The following is a 22,955-nucleotide window of genomic DNA, read 5'->3' on the forward strand; positions in this document are numbered from 1 at the left end:
AATCAAGAGAAGACTTCACAAGAGTGAATATAGAGGGTTCACCACAAGATGTAAACCATTGGTGAGCCACAAAAACAGGAAGACCAGATTACAGTTTGCCAAACAACATCTAAAAAAGCCATTACAGTTCTGGAACAACATCTTATGGACAGATGAGACAAGGATCAACTTGTACCAGAGTGATGGGAAGAGAAGAGTATGGAGAAGGAAAGGAACTGCTCATGATCCAAAACATACCACCTCATCAGTGAAGCATGGTGGTGGTAGTGTCATGGCGTGGGCATGTATGGCTGCTGGAACTGGTTCCCTTGTATTTATTGATGATGTGACTGCTGACAAAAGCAGCAGAATGAATTCTGAAGTGTTTCAGGCAATATTATATGCTCATATTCAGTCAAATGCTTCAGAACTCATTGGACAGCGCTTCACAGTGCAGATGGACAATGACCCGAAGCATACTGCAAAAGCAACCGAAGACTTTAAGGGTAAAAAGTGGAATGTTATGCAATGGCCAAGTCAATCCCCTGACCTGAATCCGATTGAGCATGCATTTCACTTAATGAAGACAAAACTGAAGGGAAAATGCCCCAAGAACAAGCAGGAACTGAAGACATTTCCAGTAGAGGCCTGGCAGAGCATCACCAGGGATGAAACCCAGCGTCTGGTGATGTCTATGCGTTCCAGACTTCAGGCTGTAATTGCCTGCAAAGGATTTGCAACAAAGTATTAAAAAGTGAAAGTTAGATTTAGGATTGTTTAGTATGTCCCATTACTTTTGGCCCCTTAAAAAGTGGGAGGCACATATAGAAACAGTTGTAATTCCTACACCGTTCACCTGATTTGGATGTAATTACCCTCAAATTAAATCTGAAAGTCTGCAGTTAAAGCACATCTTGTTTGTTTCATTGCAAAGCCATTGTGGTGGTGAATAGAGGCCAAAATATGAAAATTCTGTCAATGTCCCAATATTTATGCACCTGAATGTACAACAATACTTAAGTATTCAATAAACATAATTATGAGTCAAAACATCTGTTATGTCGACATGTTGTATGTTCTAAAAGCAAGAGTATATATCAGGATACTGTCTTTCCTTCAACAGTGTGCAACAGAAAAACATCATAATATATAATGCATATACTGTAAGAATATTGTTTAGTCGATAATTACCGTATATACTCGAGTATAAGTCGACCCGAATATAAGCCGAGGTACCTAATTTTACCACAAAAAACTGGGAAAACTTATTGACTCGAGTATAAGCCTAGAGTGGGAAATGCAGCAGCTACTGGTAGTAATCCCCCCTCTGGTACTGTCCCCAGTAGTAATCCCCCCCTGGTAGTGCCCCCACTAGTAATATCCCCCCCTGGTAGTGCCCCCACTAGTAATATCCCCCCCTGGTAGTGCCCCCAGTAGCAATACCCCCCCTGGTAGTGCCCCCAGTAGCAATACCTCCCCTGGTAGTGCCCCCAGTATTAATCCCCCCCCTGGTAGTGCCCCCAGTATTAATCCCCCCCCTGGTAGTGCCCCCAGTAGCAATCCCCCCCCTGGTAGTGCCCCCAGTAGCAACATCCCCCCTGGTAGTGCCCCCAATATTAATCCCCCCCTGGTAGTGCCCCCAGTAGCAACATCCCCCCTGGTAGTGCCCCCAGTAGCAACATCCCCCCTGGTAGTGCCCCCAGTAGCAATATCCCCCCCTGGTAGTGCCCCCAGTAGCAATATCCCCCCCTGGTAGTGCCCCCAGTAGCAATATCCCCCCCTGGTAGTGCCCCCAGTAGCAATATCCCCCCCTGGTAGTGCCCCCAGTAGCAATATCCCCCCCTGGTAGTGCCCCCAGTAGCAATATCCCCCCCTGGTAGTGCCCCCAGTAGCAATATCCCCCCCTGGTAGTGCCCCCAGTAGCACCCCCCCGGTAGTAGCCCCCCCAGTAGAAAGAAATGTAAAAAAAAAACAAAAACAAAAAAAAACACTTACCTGTAACCCCGCTCCTGGTCCCGACGCTGCTACAGGCTCCTCTGCCGATTTGCATAATGGGAGAGACGTCGTCATGACGACGTCTCTCCCATTACCCACTGCGGGAGCCGGAAGATGGCTCCCGCAGTGGGAGCAGCAGTAGCCGCTGAGAGTCTGACAGACTCTCAGCGGCTGCTGATTACACTAAACACATAGCTGCCGGCTCCGGCGGCTGTGTGTTTAGCAGTGTGTAGTGCTGACCGAACTCCGTCCGGTCAGCGCTACACACGCGGTGCAGGCTGTGTCACAGTGACAGTCTGCACCGCGGCCCGCATGGTACGCTACTCAGCAGCGTACCATGCGGGCATGACTCGAGTATAAGCCGAGGGGGTGCTTTTTCAGCACAAAAAATGTGCTGAAAAACTCGGCTTATACTCGAGTATATACGGTAAGTGCATCACAACATGAGAGGGTATGAAAACATCCTATTGTCATACAGTGCATCACAGGTGATAAAGTGTATATCTTATTTCAAGACTCAGTCCTGCCAATTATTATTATTAACACAAGTTTTTTGTTGTGTTTGAAACTCAGTCCATGTTATACCATTATGACATGTATAATTCAAATAATAATTTGATTACATCATATGCAGACATTAGCATGTTACATAGTTATGCATTTCCAACACAATATTATACCTCTAATTGCCTCCAATTAGAGGCTTATCTAGCTATACAAACCTCTCCTGTCATTGCACCCCTAGGGGTAAATTTACTAAAGTGAGAGTTTTTAGAAGTGAGTTTTAAAAGTGATGTTGCCCATAGCAACCAGATTCTACTTAACATTTAACTAGCACCTTCTAGAAGATAATAGCTAGAATCTGATTGGTTGCTATGGGCAACATCACTTTTAAAACTTACTTCTAAAAACTCTCACTTTAGTAAAATTACCCGCAATAGTCAACATTTGACAACAGGTGAATGAAAAAAAAAAAGTTGAAGACAACAGCAACTAGAGATCCTTTGTCCTACGCGGAAACAGTAAAGAATCTGAAACCTAGTTAAAACAAAGTAAAACAAAGCAACTAGATGACCATTTCCCTTATCAAATGTGGTATTGTTTAGTTGAAGTAGATATGCAGATTTGTTGTCATCCTATATATAATTAACCAAAATTTGTTTATATTGAAAGATGAACTTAAAACATATCAGTCTGAGGTGCTTCAGCTATTCTACCGGAATCATTATGAAATCCCGGAAGTTGGGATGCCTGCTGTCAATATACTGACAGCCGCATGCAAATGCTCAGGATCCCGACAAGTATGGTACCCTCCCCTTCTCCCCCGAACCCTCTATTCCTGCACCCTAAAGGTGCATGCACACACACGATTTTTTGAACGATTATCGTTAAACTATATCGTTAATCGTTTGTAAAAATCGTTCACTTTCTGAGTCAAACGATGAACGATTTTCGTTCATGCGAGTTCACGTTTGTAGTTCAGTCAGAATTGTCAACTCAACGATTTTCAGTAAGGGAATTTGCAAAAATCGTTTGTAGTTCTAAAAAATCGTTCATTACATTTAAATGAACATAGTAAATGAACAACTTTAGTAAACAATTTTAGTTCATTTTTATCAAGGGAGAAAATAGTTTACTAAACTCGTTCATTAACTAAATCGTTGTGTGTGTATGCAGCTTAACACTTACCCTCCCTGTTAGTGCCTAAACCTAACGCTCCCCAACATTGGTGCCTAACCCCCCCAGCATTAGTGCCTAAACCTAACCCTCCCCAACAATAGTGCCTAAACCCAACCCCAGGGGTACATAACCCTGACTCCCTCTCCTAGCCCAACCCTAACCACCTTTCGTGACACCTAAACCAAACGGTTAGAGTTTTAAGCGTGTACTGTGGACACATTTATCGAATGGATCAGGGACACAGTTAGAAGCAATGGATTAGGTGGATTGCTTGGTACAATGTTATTATATGCATGTAGTCACCACATTCACCTCGGTTGTAGGGTGACTCCTTACAAGTATCATACAAAGCATTCTTTGAACATGTATTGCAATTAAAGTAACCAATGATGATAAAGTAACACTGATAATGCTTCTTTTGCTAAAAAAAATAAAAAAACTACTAATACCCCTTTCAGATATACTGAGATTCCCGGGATTTTGGCCTGCCTCGGACAAAATTCCCGGGTCTCATGTATGTGTGAAAGGTACCTACCTGGGAACACGTTCCCGGGTAGCCGACCCTGCAATTGACCAGGGTATTTCCAGGGACTTAAGTCCCGGGAAGACTATCCTGCACTAGTGTGAATGGTGCAACCCGGGGATTTTACTCCCGGGCTGCACCAGGAGGCTTCTGATTGGCCCTGGCTCGGACAGAGCCACTGGGGAGGTGGCACCAGCGGCGGTAACAGCGCCCGCACCCCCCCTTCCCATACTCAACACCGGTAGCATTCAGAGCAGCGGCCCCCCCTGTCCCTGTAATTACCGGCAGTAGCAGCGCTACCGGTAACAGCGCCCGCACCCCCCCTTAACATACTCACCGCCGGCAGCACTAAGATCATCGGCTCCCCTGTCCTCAGGCCCAGCGGGGGAACTTTCCGGCTGTCACCAGGCAGAAGTGGAGGGAGAGATTACAGCCTCCCCGTATTCTCACTGCTGCACGGAGCTGCGCTGGGAAACTACAGGTACAGAGAGACTGCTCTGCTCTTTCACACATGCTGCATATGGGAGAGGGGCTGGGGGGACGAGAGGGAGTAGGAGCAGATATTTTCAGTGACCTATCCCTCTGTCACTTTCCCTGCCTGTCCCTCTGCACCTTACCATCCACTTTAATAAGACAGTGTAAATCTCTGAAAAACCCTGCTCTTGTCTGAATGGTGCTACCTGGGAATTTCCCGGGTAGAAACTGTAGTGTGAAAGGGGGATCTAGACCAAATACCCGGGATTTTTCACATGAGAAATTCCCGGGTCTGAGCAGCAAATTTCCCGGGTTGTATGTCTGAAAGGGGTGTTAGAAAAATCTAAATATGAAGAAAAACAAATTGCAAAATTAAACATTTTTAAAAATGCAAAAGAAATTATTATTACTATTTTTCCACCCATGGGATCAATTTCTGCTTCTTGCTGTCACTGCCAGGACCGGATGCTGGGGTCTTCTCCTTCACGGGCTTGGTGCTGATGGAGGTGCCACCTTTCAGGAAAGCCTGCATTCTCCTGCAGCTGCCAACACACAGAGCCATGTACATCACTCTATTATTGTAAGGTCTATTTACACACACATATTACAATATATATTACCCAGGATTTATGGGAGATGAAAGTAACGTCTTATATAATCTTTAAAATAGTAAGTGGTTGCAAAATACAAAAATATTTATTTTGCCATTATGATTCACTGCTCTGAGCCAGATCCAGCCACCGGCCACTGCTTCTCCCCCCGGTCCCGGCGCTCACCTGTTCCCTGGCAACCGCGTACTGCACTGTGCTGTCTGCTTTGTAATGCGCTCTGCAGCGCGCCAAATCAGCTGCCTACAGCCACATCCGGGTTAGAGGGAGGAGCCGGCAGGACAACATGCTGCCTGCGACTCATTCAGAGAGCCCAGCTGCAGCCGCCTGCATCATGTGATCGAGGAAGGCGCAAGGCGGGGACGTCAGTCTGTCACTCTGACTCACTCGCTAGCCGGTTTTAGTACTGGATAATGCTAAGTGCAGGAGTGTGTGTTTAGTGAGTATGCACTGGCAGCTAGGCCGGCTGGCTGGGGTGATGGAATGAATGCAATCAGGTGTTGATGAGTGTTGTGGATGGGGATAAGCTGCATGGAGGTCTCTTTCCCCTGAGTGATCGGGGCAAGAGTGGCTGTATACTGGCCTTTATAGTTAGGTGTCCAAGATACTAAATATAAATCCAAATGATTTCAGGTTCAACTAATGGAGAAAACGTATTAGTAAATGGGCAGTATTGGTTATGAAAGCATTGATATGACACTGTCCTTTACAGGCTATGATTATTACTATGTAAAGCAAGATCTTGATTATATCTTCATGGAAGGCAGTGAGCTGTCAAAGGCATGGTTACAGCTAGATCCCCTTCCGTAGATTGACCCTGACGTCATCAGTTAATGTCCAAAGTAATTACCTACCATCCCCGTGGACATAGAGGGGGAATATAATCTTGTGGCGAGCAAACCACTTCTTTTTACTTCAGGGTCCACAGGGTGACTTTGGGGTATAGCTGGATCCTCGGGCACCACAGAGTTAAAGCTTTTAGCTGCTCCCAGGATTCACTTGGGTCCATCCTCCCCTATACCCCGCCCCCGAGCCACAGGCACCTCATTTTAAGCTGGTGCCCGGCCGGAGTCGGGTCACCCTGCGGGGGGTGGGGGGGGGGGTGCTGCAGGAGCAGCCCCCTAAAGCTTTTTATTTTTTTGACTAGGTTAAATTTATTTTTACTTTAGTTTTTTACTCCAGAGCGGCAGCGATGGGCTGTCTGTACAGACGCCCACGCTGCCGTTCCTTCTCCCTGCTGGCGCCGCGACGCCAGTACTGCACTGGGGATCGCGGCGGGGGAAGCCAGAGTCTGTACTAGCCGGACTCTGGTTTTCCCCGGGACTGCTGCCGGGGAGATTAAGGTAAACCGCGCACCGCTGATTAGCGGCGGTGCGTGGGTTCCTTTTAAAAATGCAGTCCCATGCCCCTGGTCTAGGGGACAGACCGGGGGCGCTAGCGGTGGTGGCGGGCTCCCCCTCCAGTGGAGGCATACTCCGCCAGACCACCAGGGTAACGCGGCAAGCGGGATGCCGGCAACCCGGGGCTTAATATGCTAGCCAGGGGAGGAAGCCTTCCTTGTCTAGCGGCTCCTCAGCTCAGCGCGCCTTTCAGCTAGTAGTCTGGCGTCGCTGAGCTGCAGTTACTCGGGCCACTCCTCCTCTGAGGTCTCCAGCATCCATTTTCTCTGTGGCAGTGCAGATACTCTCAGGGAGCACGCGGACCGGTCCCCCTGTGTACCTCTCCCCTGCAAAAGGACAGTGTACACAGCACTATAGCCCTCCCAGACACTGAATCTGGGCAGGTTGATTGTAGTGGATAGGTGCAGTGAGTATATCTTCCTGCATGGTATGTGACTTTTGCTAGTGCTGCCTGTCTGTGCTAATTTCTACTTACTGTCAGCCTATACCTATCCCTTTCCTTCTCCTACAAGCCCTACAGGTGTGCGGGGGAAGGGTGTTTCTACTGACCTCACTTATATAGATCATGATTTTGTGAGGTCCGTCACATAAAGTTGTGTGTTGCACAGTACCATATTGTGGGCTGTTGTCCAGCACACTGGTGAGTGCGCTTGTTTTCTTCCTATGTCATAACTATATTTAACTATATAGTCTGTCATGTCTGAGGAGGAGATTGAGCACTCCGTGGCTCCGGTATTGTTCTCCTGCAGGCGCTGTTCTGCAGGAGTGGAGGAGGATTTGTCACAGGACGGCCAGTGCGGACTGTGCCAGGCGATCCCTGGTACGTCTAAACCTATGTCGCAGGAGCCACCATGGGCGATGTTTTCCCAGGTGCTGGTGTCCATCACAGACCGTCTGTCGGTCCCGACTGCCGTCCCTCCTAGGGCGTTGCCCCAGCCTACCATTCCCCGGATGTCCCACAATTATTGCAGACTCCCCCAGGGTCTCAGCCTGTTGGTCCCTATGCGCGGTTGCCAATGTATATACAGTCCACCCCTGTGGCGCAGCAGGCTGTGGTGCCGTTTCAGGCTCCTGTGGCAGCTCCTCCACCCTGGGTGGATGCGCTTTCCCACACTGTCCAAGATTTGGCGGCAGCATCTTCGGCTTTTCAGTCGATGTTGCGCAGTGACCTGCCCTCCAGGGCGTCTAAATGCACAGTCATGGCGCAGGCTGCGCATTTTTCGGACTCTGATGGGTCCTCGGATGATGAGGTGCAGGATGACTCAGCCTCAGTCCAGGAGGTAGACACTAAGTCTTCCATCAACGTGCGGGCTCTGGTTAGGGCGGTGTGGGCCATTCTTCTGATTGAGGATGAGGCACCCGCTCCCATGTCGAGGTATCCGAGTTTTAAAAAAGCTAAGGTTATTTCTACAGCGTTCCCCTTGTCTGATCAGTTGACGGATCACATGGCGGTGGCCTGGCAGACGCCCAGTAAGCGATTCCTGCCACAGAAGCGGTTGGCGTCCAATTATCCGTTTCTGGAGGCACATTGTAAGAAATGGGAAACGCCGCCTGCGGTCGATTCCCATGTAACACGCCTCATTAGGAGTGCTACTTTGCCATTGCCGTCTATATCCTCGCTGAAGGATCCTACGGACAGGAAGGTGGAGACTTGTCTAAAGTCTATTTACTCTCAGGGGCTGTAGCCCGGCCGTCCATGGCCATCTCCTGGGTGGCCAAGGCCATTGAGGGTTGGGCCAACGCCTTGGAGGATACGTTTACGGATGAAGCTCCGGATGTCCAGAGGGCGTTGCTAGGACAGATGAGAGATGCCGCTTCCTACATTGGAGAAGCATCTTTGGATGCTAGCCTGCTGACCTCTAGGGTTTCGGCGGCAGCAGTGTCTGCTCGCAGATCCTTGTGGTTGAGGTCTTGGAGACAGGACGCTGATTCAAAGAAAGGCTTGGAGGCCTTACCTTTTAATGGAGAGTTACTATTTGGTCCGGACCTGGATAAAATAGTAGATACCCTGGCAAAATCCAAGTCGGCCTTCCCTTCTGCCACGACACCCGCTAAGGTCCGGAGCTCGGCCTTTCGCTCCTTTCGGGTTCAGGGCAAGGCAAAGGGTCAGTCCTTCCCGAGGCAGTAAGCAACCAAGACCGCCTCGAAGCCAAAGAAGCAAGCCTGGAGTGCTAGGCGCCCTTCCAAGCAAGAAGATAAGCCTTCTGCGTGATGGGACGGGCCTCCCTCTGGGGGACCCCAGAGTAGGAGGCCGACTTCTTCAATTCGCCCAGTGCTGGCACAATACCACCATGGATGCCTGGGTGCGAGAAGTGGTCTCCCAGGGGTACGCCCTGTCTTTTCGGCACAGGCTGCCACGCCAGTTTTTTTGCACAAGTCCTTCTCAGGACAAAACCAAGGCCTTGCAGGTTCAGGAAGCCATAGAGGCCTTGCTGACGGCGGGGGTCATTATACCCGTACCACAATCTCAACGTGGGATGGGGTATTACTCTACGCTGTTTCTGGTGCAGAAACCCAATGACTCTCATCGCCCCAGCCTCAATTTGAAGTCCCTGAACAGGTTTCTCAGGTTTCCCAAATTCAGGATGGAAACTTTGCGTTCCATCATTCTGGCGATGGAACTGGGGGATTATATGGTCTCCCTGGATATCCAGGACGCCTACCTCCATGTGCCTATAGCAACATCGCACCAACGGTTTCTGCGGTTTGCTATTCTCCACAAGAAGAGAAGGTCTCCTCCTTTACAGCTGCGAATTTACAGTTGTCTGAGCAGTGGCAGAGTGTTGGTGCACTCAGCGATGAGAGTTTTGGGGTCCATGGTGTCGGCATTCGACATGGTGGAGTTTGCCCAGTTCCATTCCAGGCCCCTGCAGAGGCTGATTCTTTCGGAATGGAACGGATTGCCACACAGGATCCGCTCTCAGATGCTGCTGTTGTCCTCGGAGGTGCGTCTGTCCCTGGCCTGGTGGCTACTGACGGCTCATCTCCTCGAAGGGCGCCTCTTTTGGATCCCGGAATGGGTTCTGCTCACGACAGGTGCCAGTTTCCGGGGTTGGGGGGCGGTGACAGGCTCCTTGTCACTTCAGGGTCGTTGGTCGGCGGAGGAAGCGATTCTTCCCATCAACATCCTGGAACTGCGGGCAGTGTACAGAGCCCTGTAGTCGTCCGGCACCGCTCTTCACGGAAGGGCCGTTCAGGTGCAGTCAGACAACGCCACCACGGTGGCGTACATCAATCACCAGGGAGGGACTCGCAGTCGAGCTGCGATGTCGGAGGTGTCCCGCGTCCTGGCTTGGGCAGAGCGCTATCTTCCAGCTCTCTCGGCAGTCTTCATCCCGGGAGTCCTCAATTGGGAGGCAGACTTCCTCAGCCGTTATGACGTGCATCCCGGGGAATGGTCGCTTCATCCACAGGTATTCCAACTGCTCATGGACAAGTGGGGGCTGCCAGAGCTGGACCTGATGGCGTCCCGTCACTATCACAAGCTGCCCGTGTACGGGTCAAGGACAAGGGACGCAGGCGCAAGTCTGATAGACGCGCTGTCGGTGAAATGGCTCTTTCACCTGGCTTACTTGTTCCCTCCGATATCTCTGCTGCCTCGGGTCCTGCGCAAGTTCAAGCAGGACAGAGGCACACTCATCCTGGTGGCCCAGAAGGCCGTGGTACTCCGATCTGCGGAGCCTGTCCATCGACACTCCGTACCTCCTACCTCAACGGCGGGACCTGTTGTCTCAGGGGCCCTGTCTTCACCCGGATCTGGGTCGACTATCTTTGACGGCGTGGCTCTTGAGACAGCCGTCCTGAGGTCTCGGGGCTTTTCTAGCTCCGTTATTACCACCATGCTGAGGGCGCGCAAGCCTGTTTCCGCGAGGATCTACGACAGAGTGTGGCACACTTACTTTCAGTGGTGCGAGGCCAGAAGATATGATCCCCAGGTGTTCCGGGTTTCACGTATTCTGGCTTTCCTTCAGTCGGGTTTGGACTTAGGACAGTGTTGGCTAACCTTGACACTCCAGCTGTTGTGGAACTATATATCCCAGCATGCCCTGCCACAGTTTTAGCATGCGCTAATAGCAAAACTGTAGCAGTGCATCCTGGGTTATGTAGTTCCATAACAGCTGGAGTGTCAAGGTTAGCCAACACTGACTTAGGATTACGTCTTTCCTCACTGAAGGTGCACGTGTCTGCTCTGTCGGTGTGGTTCCAGCGCAGGATTGCTGCTATGCCGGATGTACACACCTTTTTCCAAGGTGTTTTAAGAATCCAGCCTCCCTTTGTGCCACCTGTGGCCCCGTGGGATTTGGCGGTGGTTCTTCGGGCCTTACAGGGTCCTCCTTTTGAGCCCTTGGAGTCAGTGGAGCTCAAGTGGCTAATTTTTAAGACGGTTTTCCTCTTGGCAATTGCTTCTGCCAGGAGGGTTTCGGATTTGGGGGCGCTTTCCTGTCGTCCCCCTTTTCTGGTTTTTCATCAGGACAGAGCGGTGCTTCGCACTCGTCCTGATTTCCTGCCTAAGGTGGTTTCTAGGTTCCACATTAATCAGGAAATTGTTGTACCAGCCTTTCAGTCGCCCGATCTTTCGGCTGGGGAGGCATCCTTAGACGTTGTCCGTGCACTCCAGGTTTATGTGGACCGGACTAGTTCTGTGAGGAAGTCGGATTCTTTGTTTATCCTCTTTGGTTTTCACAAGAGGGGTTGGCCTGCCAACAAACAGACTCTAGCCCGTTGTCTTCGTTCTATTATTGAGGCTTATATGCAGGAGGGTTTACCTGTTCCAGCCTCTGTTAATGCTCATTCCACTCGGTCTGTGGGCCCTTTTGGGCTGCTAGCCGTGGCGCCTCTGCTGTTCAGCTGTGTAAGGCGGCCACCAGGGCTTCCATTCAGACCTTTTTGAGGTTCTATGCGTTTGACACCTTTGCCTCTCAGGATGCATCCTTTGGGCGCCGGGTTCTATCAGCACAGGAGCGTCCCCGCCCTTAGTTGGACTGCTTTGGGACATCCCTTTGTTATCTCTGTTTCTACGAAGTCCACAGGGCACCCGCCCTGACGCACCTGGCTTCATATGGGCTCTGTGACTGGTCACCGGTTTTCCGTCTCCCATTTCTGTGAGTATGGTTCTTGTGTGTTCCAGTCTTCCTTCTCTCTGTTTCGTCTCCTCCTCCGGCCTGGGCTGCTTACCAACTGAGGTGCCTGTGGCTCGGGGGCGGGGTATAGGGGAGGATGGACCCAAGTGCATCCTGGGAGCAGCTAAAAGCTTTAACTGCGTGGTGCCCGAGGATCCAGGATCCAGCTATACCCCAAGGTCACACTGTGGACCCTATGGACTTCATAGAAACAGAGATAACAAAGGTAAGTTCTTACCATATCGCTTGTTTTTGGTGGACAGTATGGGCAGAAAACTGCACTTCTGCCCTCTCGTCACTTCCAGGTACCAAATCTGAAGGGGAAATATACCTTACCATCAAGGCATAGGCAGCCGTGGGGGGAAGGTTTCCAGTTGCCTGGAAACCCCCCTCCCTAACACACACCATGATAACCACAATAGAATTGGCATATAATAATGTTGCATGTGTTTAAGATCCTCTCAGTGTCACTAATGAAATAATTAGCACCATCTGTTAATCTTTCAAAATGAGTCAGCCAGTAATGAATACTTGTGCACCAACAAGACTATTTGGAAAACATGCACTGATATAGACCACCTATAGCAGGGGTGGGGAACCTTTTTTCTGCCAAGGGCCATTTTGATATATATAACATTATTTGCAGGCCAGGTTAAGGCCACACCACCTCCATGTGATGTCACACGGGGTGTGGCCACAATCGCCAACCTGAAGAATCCTAATAACGTGTCAGGCGGCACTGCTGCATAGATTCTAGTTGTAGTGTTGCATTCTAGGCACCTTGCTAGCCAGATGAGGCTAGCAGAAAAAAACTCAAGAGGGCCAGACCAAATGATCTGAGGGCCTTATACGGCCCCCGGGCAGGAGGTTCCTTATCTCTGATGTAGAGGGTCAATTATTAATACTATATAATCATACACTATCCAATACATAAGGATACCAATTTGCAGGTGCGCCGACAGTTGGGTGAAGGCGTGTGGCCTAATCGCGGGAGGTGTGGTCACACCCCCTTAGGGGTAAACCAAATTTTTTAAGCTACGCGTTGGGGAGGGGGACACTATGAGCCCCTCAGCCTGGCGCATAGTCAGTGGGGGTTGCGATTAGTGTGATTGTTCCCCCAACACAGGCATAAGAGGCTGCTGCTAAGCAGCTGCGAGCATTCTCCCTGGGCAGCCTAGCACACAGCAGCATGTTCTGGGCTGCTGTGATGTAAGAGGGGGTGGGGGGTGGCACCAGACCCCAGCCCCTGACTGGCCTCTCCAGCAAGCCCGGGTGATTAGTACCCGCTCTCCCCCCCCCCTCTCGGTGCCCCTACCAATCTGAACATCTATGTCCAGGGCAGTGCAAGGTTCTTTTTCTGCCTAGAGATTCCCAAACTTGCTCAAATGATCTGGAATGGAGCCCACATCTCAAATAAAAACATTCAGCAGGATGGCCCTACTTCCGTATATAATGACATACTTTGATCGCTGATCCTGTATACATTATGTCAGAATTATTACATACTCTATACTTCATATGACGTATATTATAACTAGTTAAGTGCTGACTATGCCCTCTTCATGGACTGGCCATACTTGTTTTAAAATCAGGCATTTGGAAACCCCTCTAGAAATCCTGGGACCTGCTTTTGCCACTGCAAGGTGCAATCAGGCAGGGACATAGATAAGGAACTGGGCTGATTAACAGTAGTGGGGCTCATGTAGAGTTGGACGCAAAAGCAATTTGCGCATATATCTCTACAAAATGTGCATTTTTATACTGTGCTTCAAATATTACTTATTTGTCCATATAGCACCTGGGACACATTTTGCACAGACTCCTTGGGACAGAGTCAACTAACCGTGGTGTTTACAGTGCACGTAAAGCTCAGAGTTTAATGCCCAGAGCTATTCAATTATTAGTCAATTTCCCTGTGTGGGGAAATGGTTACTACATGCCCTAGGCCCCAGAGGGTACTTTTGTCAAATAATTTTTTGCGTTAATTGCACATTCTGGGTCTTAACGCGCAGGATAGCAAACCTTGATTGAATAGCTCAGGGATGATAATCGGACATGGAATTGAATCTGCTGCTATGTGTTATGTTAATTGGTCAATGAAGTCTCCAGGCGGACCATTGGACTCAACCCCATGCCACGTAAACACACCCTACACCATTATGGAACCACCACCAGCCTGCACGGTGCCTTGTTGACAACTGGGGTCTATGGCCTTATGGGGTCTGCTCCACATCCGAACCCAAAACAACTGAAACCATGAGTCATCGGACCACACCACGTTACCAGTCCTCCAGGGTTCAATTAGTGACGTCACAAGCCCAGGTGAAGAGTAGTGTTAACGGGAAATCTGGTGGGTCTTCTGCTCCCATATCCCATAGAAGGTAAAGAACACTGCACTCACTTGCTGGGTATGCGTCAGGTGGATGTGATTTGAGACAGTGTCACTTGTCTGTTACCACAGACAATACTGACCAGACGCTGCTGGCCGCGATCAGTAAACACCTGTGGTTGGCCACTGTGCTCTCCATGGTGTGTGGTAATGCCTTGCATAAGGTATTCCCGATACACACTTGAGATCGTAGATTGAGGAAAGTTGAATGTCCGCACAAGTGGGAGGCAAATATATAAACCGTTGTAATTCCTACACCGTTCACCTGATTTGGATGTAATTACCCTCAAATTAAATCTGAAAGTCTGCAGTTAAAGCGCATCTTGTTTGTTTCATTTCAAAGCCATTGTGGTGGTGAATAGAGGCCAAAATATGAAAATTCTGTCAACGTCCCAATATTTATGCATCTGACTGTATATAAGCATGTGGAAGGGCACTCCCTTATATATTTAAATGCCGGGGTGTCATCCAAAGGGAGTAAATATACTTGCAGTAATCCCTGAATCCCAGGAACAAGGCGGCACTCCTCCGACTTAATAAAGTGCAAAAAAAACAGCTTTATCCATAAATAATATGGTATGTTTGTTTATTTTATATATATATATATATATATAAAATACTTCCAGACAAAAAGACGACACTCTGAGTCTGTATAATGCCAAAAATTTGTATTCCAAAGGATCAATGTTTCGGGTAATGTACCCCTTCACCAGGACCACATAACAGGATGAAGGGGTATATTCCCCGAAACGATCCTTTTTATTGAGAATAAAATAGAAAAAATGGGGTACAGAAAAAGGAGAAAGGGGCATAGGGGGTAAAAGAAAACACAATAACAATGAAAATTATAAGGTATGAACAGGACATCCATAAATATCTAGCAATTATTACAATACAAAATATAGCAAATAGATAGACTAAACATCTGAATCTCCTGAGGGAGGTTCATTTAGATTGCAAGGGGAAGACGGATCCAGAGGCCTAATTCTCGTAGAGAGGGCACCTCTACCTTCAGTGACATAGATATGCCATGGGTACCACTTTACAATAGGTGAAGACGGAGCCTTAGAGTAACTAGCATCCCTAGTCTCCATTTCGAAATGAAATTTAGTTTTTGTAACAACTTTGGCAAATGGGGGGGGGGAGGGGACTTCCAATGTTGGGCTAAAGTTGTCAACTGTATCAGCAGAGGGTGTAATTAACAATGTGAACATTACTAATAGAGGAGGGGATAGAAATGCCTAAGTAGGATAGGGAGGAGTCCTTCCAAGAAAAAGGAAAACGTCCTTTCAGGGATTGAAGGATTGCAGGGGGAATGTTGATAGGTAGAGCTTCTGTTTTAGTCGTATTCAATTTGTAATAGGAAGCAGCACTATAGTTTAAAATATTGTGGAGGAGAATCAACGAAGTCTCCGGGTCAGTCACAAACAATAAAACATTGTCTGCAAAGAGACACAATTTATGAGAAGTGTTACCTACTGAGAGACCAGGGAAATCAGTGGATGAGAATCATTTGGGCGAGGGGTTCTATAGCCAATACAAAGATTAGTGGGGAGAGAGGGCATCCCTGTCTAGTGCTGTTAGATATTTGGAAAGGTGAGGAAAGGAAGCCATTGCTAAAAATCCAGGCTGAGGGGCCAGTGTAAAGAGCATGGAGTCTGCGCATATAGTCCCAATGGAGTCTGTCGAATGCTTTTTCAGCATCTAGTGATAAGAGGAGAAGTGGTCGTTTATTATGTGAGGCCCATTCCACCAGGTCCAGAACCCTACGTGTATTGTCGGGAGCCTGACGTCCAGTAACGAAGCCCACCTGGTCAGGGTGTATTAACTGAGGAAGTAGTGGGTTCAGACGATTAGCTATTAATTTAGCATAGATTTTAATGTCCATGTTAAGAAGTGCTATAGGTCTGTAGTTTTTACAGTCAGAGGGATCCTTGCCCGGCTTCAGGATAGTCACAATTTGTGCCTCCACAATTACGGCTGGAAAGGAGCCAGTTGTAGAAGCCTCTAGATATAGCTGTAAAAGGATTGGGGAAAGGACGCCTCTGAATTCAGAGTAAAAAGAGTTAATAAAGCCATCTGGGCCTGGAGCCTTACCCTTAGGGAGTTGCCTAATTACAGACTGTATCTCCTCCAGTGACCAAGGGGCGTTTAAGGACGCCAGGCTACCTGCATCTAAGGTAGGAAGAGACAAACTATCTAGAAAAGAAGAAATAATAGGGGTGGAGGGATCTTTAGACAGGTTATACAATTTTGCATAGTATTTTGAGAACAGATTGACAATTTCGAGGGGATTAAGGCATTTGGAACCGGAGGGGGAGAGATGACACTTAACCCTATTTCTGGCTTGGTGACCGCAGAGTTTACGAGCTAAAAGGTGAGAAGCTTTATTCCCGGCAGTATAGAACTTGTGACATAATCGAGTAAGGTCTGAGTGCATGCGGAGCATAAACAGTTTCTGGAGCTGCTGTCGGACCTCTTGCAGTTGTTTACGCAACAACCTAGTAGGGTGGGCCTGATTCTGAGATTCCAAGGATCGAAGGGAAGACTCCAAATCGATTTGTGATTTACGGGAGCGAGCTTTAAGTTGAGCACCTTTTTGGATAGAGGTGCCGCGAAGTACCGCCTTCAGGACACACCAATATGTAAAAACTGAAGTGTCCGAAGGCGAGTTGGTCTGAGTATATAGCGTAAGAGACTCCGTAAAAGCCTTTAGAATCTCAGGATCATTGAGATGGTAGTTAGGAAAACACCAAGGGCGTGTAGGGGGGAAATGTTTATCAGTACTCCAGGACTATAGGAGGGGAGCATGATCAGACCAAGTGATGGGGAGAATTTAAATTTTCTTAGTGGACTGGAGGATCCTTTTATCCAGAAGAATAAGATCTATTCTGGAGTAGCTATTATGGACAGAAGAGAAGAAAGTATAGTCTCTCTCATCTGGGGAAAGGGTGCGCCAGGCGTCATACAAGTCAAACTCAGCTAACAGTTTCTTAAATGCAAGTGAGGGGCCCACATCACAGGGGGAAGAAGAGTGTCCCTGAGAGGAAGAGCGATCCAGTTTGGGGTCAAGGACTAGGTTAAAGTCACCCATCAGTATTAGGGCGCCTTGACGGAGCTTAGCAATTTCTCTCAGGAAAGGGACCTGGCGAGAATTGGGAGCATATATAGACACTAGGGTAACTGGAACTTCCTCAACAATGCGAGTAAGGATAAGGAAATGCTCATTTTTATATTCAATTTTCCTATATAGTACAAATGGGGTATTTACATGAAATAAAATAGCGACCCCATTCCGTTTGGATGGGCCATTAGCGTTATAGCAGGTAGGGTACCTATGGTCTTTATATATGGGGGGCGCAGCAGAAGAGAAATGCGTCTCCTGTAAGGCCACAATATTTGCTCTATGTTGATGAAAAGTGGAGAGAGCTAATCAACGTTTATGTGGGGAGTTAAGTCCCTTGACATTTAGGGAAAAAAACCTTAACCATTTATAGTCATACAGTTGTGTGAGCACCGTGGATATACTTGTTATGAAAAACAAAAGAAAAAAACATCTTTAAAAAAAGGGGAAAAAAAAATAGGGTGAGACAGAATCAAATCAAACAGCCCAGTATATTGGGCCACAGTAGTTGCCGTGGGGAAAAAAAATGGCAAAATTGTTAACATGTGGGCGGTGGACTGTTCCAATACCCACCCAGAGACCTCATATATAAAAACAAACAATTATTGTGCAACATAGAAAATACAATATTGGCAGTATATATCATATATGATTGAAAATAGAACTATCAGTACTGCCGAGGACAAGAAATAAAATAGAAACAGTATAAACAGTACAATATCAACATATAAAACATTTCTCAAAACCTATATGTGAAACTGACATCCTAGTTACTATAGCAAATAGGATGTAATAAAATAACAAGCACCATAGTCGCAAATCCTGTGATATAACATAGGCCAAAGTTATCAATAAATCAAGGTCTAAGACCTATATATACTTGCGGCTAAGAAGACCAATGCATAGTGTCCCGGAGCGGAGCGACCAACAGAAATAGGAATGTCTCATCCGGAAGGGTCAAACATTGTTGGTGCTACAATAGGCAACCAGGTAGCAACCCAGTCCAGGAAAATGCATATGATTCAACCAATAAAATAACAAATGAGATTGTATAAATCCAGGAAATCTTCATCCAACTTGGGTCCATTCAGACTGAATGGGATTAGGAGACACTGATGCAATGGAGAGAGGGATTTCTCTTTCATCCACTAGGGGACACTGGAGATGCTTACGCTGGGGTATAGAGGCGTGGATAGCTGGAGCTGGCACTTCAATCATTCAAAAGTGTGAAGCTCCTCCCCCTCTATGCCCCACCAGCCCTCAGTTTTAGAAAATGTGCCTACGGAGCTGGTCACAACCTGCTGTGCTCCAGCAGGACACTTATTTTTTTTCTTCTATTTAACATTTATTCTTTTAATTTTTTTTATTATTTTAAACATCTTTTAAATTTTTTTATTGAGGTACCCTTTGCCACCTCTCTAACAGGAAGGAGTGTGCAGTGCTTACAAGGAAAAGCATTTGACAGCTCCTTAACGCCACTCACATACACAGCACTTTAACTGCTCAGAGACACGAAGACAAGTGCTGTTGAAACCAGCCAGGGAGCGCAGTGAGTAAATCACCTGCGCATCCCCCGTCTCCTGACCCGCTGTCAGCGCCGGATACAGAGAGCGCTATGGAGCATGAGTCATCTGCTCTCCGCGCTGCTAAGCGCGGCTAAGTGGCTCATACTCAGCGGGGCTGGCAACAGCTGCTAGTGCTGCTCCTGGATTTACAGCTCCCCTCTCCCCGCTGCTGAGCGCAGCTAAGCGGCTCCTCATCGGGGCTGGTAAAAGCTGATAGCGATGCTACTTGATTAGCAGCTCCCCTCCCCACGGCTGAGCGCGGCTGGTGGCTCCTACAACGGGGCTTGCAGGGGGAGGTGATTACTGCAGGCAGCCATACTAGAAGCCCTGTAGGCTTGAGAAAGGGGGGCGGAGCTTAACTGCGCGGGCTCCCTGTCTATTTTACGCGGGAGTGGCTGTGAGAACAGCGTGGCTGCTGTTTGTTAACCTGTTTGCCTGCATCTCCATTATAGGTGGGGTGCGGCACATGCAGAAGGCTGATTCTCCTGACTACATCCCTGGCAAAAGGCTGTGATGAGTAATCACTGGGGTGTAAGTGCAGGGAATCTAATCTGTGGGAGGGGGTACCTCTTCCTCTGTGCCCCAACCAGCCTTCTGTTTTATTTCTAATTCACCTTTGTTTCTACTGTGTCCCTCTGGTGACTGTGTGTATCCATGTCAAACAGAACAAAAGCGGCTCAAAAGATGTTTGTCTGTTCAAAGTGTAACAACAAACTGACTAAGCCGCATGCCACTGGGTCATCGTTATGTGATGCTTGTATAGCAATAGATCCACCTATGGCTACTACTGACTCAGCTGCTCCTCCATGGGCCGCTGACATGGTAGGAGTTATGTCAGACTTAGCTGAGGCATGTAGGTCTCAGCCTCCCTGGGTGGCGGGGCTAACCAAGTCTCTAGACTCCCTGGTACAGGTTATGGGTACAGCGGCATTTGCACCCTCCACTTACTACCAAAGACCAACACAGAAGCGTACTCTGACGACTGTTCTCCAGTCAGAGGAGTCGGACGAAGAATTTCTCGCTATGGAGGATACCGAATAAGGGGAATTGGAGGAAGCTTTACAGGACGATACCCTTCAGGAGTTAGAGTCCACCTCTCCCGGGGTGGAATCTCTAATTTTGGCAGTCAGAAAGACCCTGAATTTACCTGAAGATATAACTCCTCCATCACAGGAGTTTGAATTATTTCACGAACAACCTAAGAGCTCTGCGGTTTTTCCATTCTCACAGCAACTTCAGCAACAGCTCTCTGTGGCCTGGAAACAGCCAGATAAGTGGTTCCAAATTTCGCGCCAGTTTTCGTCTAGCTACCCGTTTCCATCATCCATGATGGAGAAGTGGGAAACACCTCCTCCAGTAGATGCGTCTGTCTCCCGTCTCTCAAAGAAAACAGCACTCCCAGTACTGGGAGCTAAAGTACTAAAAGAGCCGTCAGATCGTAAGTTGGAGACAACGCTAAGATCTATTTATACTGCAGTGGGTGCTCAATTTAGACCCACACTTGTTACCGCTTGGGTTAACAAGGCTGTGGTTTGCTGGGCCGACCAATTGATTACAGGTTTGGACTCAGGTACTTCCAGAGAAGAGTTACGTCTACTAGCAGAACACATCCATGAATCTGCAGTTTACATGGGAGAAGCTTCAAAAGATATCAGTCATATTAGTGCTCGCATATCTGCTTCGGTGATTTCGGGCCGAAGTCCCTCTGGCTGCGCGCTTGGCAAGCTGACGCAGAATCCAAGCGTGTGGTGGAAGGTCTACCATTCACTGGCAACATGCTGTTCGGACCGGAATTAGACAAATGGATATCCCAGGCCACAGGGGGTAAGTCTTCCTTCCTCCCATCAACTGCACCAGCTCCCAGAAGATCATGCACTGGACCTTCGTTTAATTCCTTTTGTGCACCACATTCCTTTCATGGTAGGACCAGAGATGCGCCCACACAACCAAGAGGTGGCAGAGGTAGAGGTCGCCCACACACAGTTGCTCATAGACAGGAGCCTAAACCAGCCGAGAAACAGGTGACATGACGGTCTTCCGTCCCACCTAGGACCATCTGCAGTGGGAGCCCGCCTGCAAGGATTTCAGCAAATTTGGAACCAGACTTCTACAGAACCATGGATCCGCAGACTAATTTCCCTGGGGTACCGAATAGACTTCGAAGCACCCCCTCCACCTCGGTTCTTCACTACAAGTCTGCCAATACAGGCAGACAAAGCCAGGGTTCTACAGGAGGCTATCCAGTCTCTAGTAGTATCATCTGTGCTAGTTCCGGTTTCGGAACTTCAACGAGGTATGGGGTTTTACTCAAACCTGTTTGTAGTACCCAAGCCGGATGGCTCGGTAAGGCCCATCTTAAACCTAAAGTCTTTGAACCTGTATCTGAGAATGTATCATTTCAATATGGAGTCTCTGCAGTCAGTCATAGCGAGCTTGGAACCAGGGAAGTCCCTGATATCCCTGGATATCAGGGACGCCTATCTCCATGTTCCCATTTGGGAACCACACCAGGCCTTTCTGCGTTTCGCCATTTTGAAAGATCATTACCAGTTTCGGGCATTACCATTTGGGTTATCCTCGGCTCCCCACATCTTCACCAAACTCATGTCAGTCATGATCGCTCTCCTTCGGTCATCAGGAGTGAACATAATACCTTATTTGGACAACCTGTTACTCAAGGCTCCATCGGTGTCTCTTCTATCAGATCATGCCTTACTGACATATCACACTCTAATCCAACACGGTTGGATAATCAACTTCAAGAAGTCGAATCTCAATCCATCCCAGAAACTTCTATTTTTGGGCATGATATTGGATACGGAATCACAGAGGATTTTTCTTCCAACAGACAAGGCCAGGGATATCCGTTTGTTAGTTCAGCTGGTCCTCAGAACAAAGAAGGTGTCCATGCTTCTTTGTCTGCGTCTCTTGGGGAAAATGGTAGCTGCTTTCGAGGCACTACAGTTCGGCCGGTTCCACTCCAGGGTGTTTCAGCTGGACCTGTTAGCACAGGGGTCAGGGTCTCATCTGCTTCTACATCGACAGATCCGTCTGAACCCGGTTACCAGAGTAGCTCTTCTTTGGTGGACACAATCCAGAAATCTGTTAGCGGGCAGAAGATTTGGAGTGTGGGACTGGATCATCGTAACAACGGATGCCAGCCTTCGAGGATGGGGAGCAGTGGTCCTCGATTATCACTTTCAGGGTCGATGGTCCCCTCTAGAACAGAAGTGGCCAATAAATGTGTTGGAACTCAGAGCGATTTACAATGCTGTGATAGAGGCAACAGAGTTTCTAAAGGCTCGTCCGGTAAAAGTTCAGTCCGCCAACGCGACGGCCGTCGCTTACATTAACTGTCAAGGAAGGACTCGGAGTCGCATGGCTATGCGAGAAGTAACTCAGATCCTCCTGTGGGCCGAAAATCAGTCAGTAATACTGTCGGCGGTATTCATTCCGGGTGTGGACAACTGGGAAGCAGATTACCTGTCGACAGGATATCCATCCCGGAGAATGGAAGCTTCATCCAGACATATTCTATGCGCTGATACGTCATTGGGGATGTCCTCAGGTGGACCTCATGGCGTCACGATTGAATCGTCAGCTTCCAGTATACGTGTCAAGAACTCGAGATCTGCAGGCGGAAGCAGTAGATGCTCTGACAAGTCCGTGGATCTACGACTTCGTTAACCTTTTTCCTCTGATTCCACTTCTTCCTCGTCTTCTAAAAAGGATAAAACAAGAGACAGCTTCTGTAATTCTCATGGCCTCGAACTGGCCTCGGAGAAGTTGGTTCTCGGACCTTCAGTCCCTATTGTCAGACGATCCATGGCCCCTTCCTCTGCGCCCGGATCTTCTACAGCAGGGCCCTTTCATACACCCCAACTTAGCACAGCTGTGTTTAACAGGGTGGCTCTTGAAACCGATATCTTAAGACGTAGAGGCATCCCAGATGCGGTTATTCCCACCACACTACGTGCCAGGAAACCAGTTTCTGCTGCGCATTATCATTGCATCTGGCGTGCTTATATATCATGGTGTTCCAGTCGGGGTCTTCCGTCTAGGACCTTTCGTTTGTCCCGGTTTCTGCTTTTCCTTCAG

General features: G+C 48.3%; 1 protein-coding gene and 1 pseudogene across 3 annotated transcripts in view; one reads left to right on the forward strand and one right to left on the reverse strand.

Annotated features, from left to right (window-relative positions):
• Positions 1 to 5,542, reverse strand: part of RFC4 (replication factor C subunit 4) — a 78,579-nt gene extending 73,037 nt beyond the window's left edge. The window contains exons 1-2 of one of the 3 annotated variants that reach the window (XM_088456374.1): positions 5,428 to 5,542; positions 5,062 to 5,193 (exon numbers count right to left, since the gene is read on the reverse strand). In XM_088456374.1, coding sequence (XP_088312500.1) covers positions 5,062 to 5,183 — 122 coding nt within the window. In that variant the 5' untranslated portion in view covers positions 5,184 to 5,193; positions 5,428 to 5,542. Of the gene's footprint in view, positions 1 to 5,061; positions 5,194 to 5,271; positions 5,375 to 5,427 lie in introns of those variants that run through there. The other 2 variants (XM_088456375.1, XM_088456376.1) reach the window with 2 other exon arrangements.
• Positions 5,543 to 14,035: 8,493 nt separating this feature from the next.
• Positions 14,036 to 20,887, forward strand: LOC148477672 (lamina-associated polypeptide 2-like; annotated as a pseudogene).
• Positions 20,888 to 22,955: the final 2,068 nt, after the last annotated feature.

Source organism: Taudactylus pleione, unplaced genomic scaffold (assembly GCF_031769625.1).
Source record: "Taudactylus pleione unplaced genomic scaffold, aTauple2 ptg000702l, whole genome shotgun sequence".
NCBI lineage: Eukaryota > Metazoa > Chordata > Amphibia > Anura > Myobatrachidae > Taudactylus > Taudactylus pleione.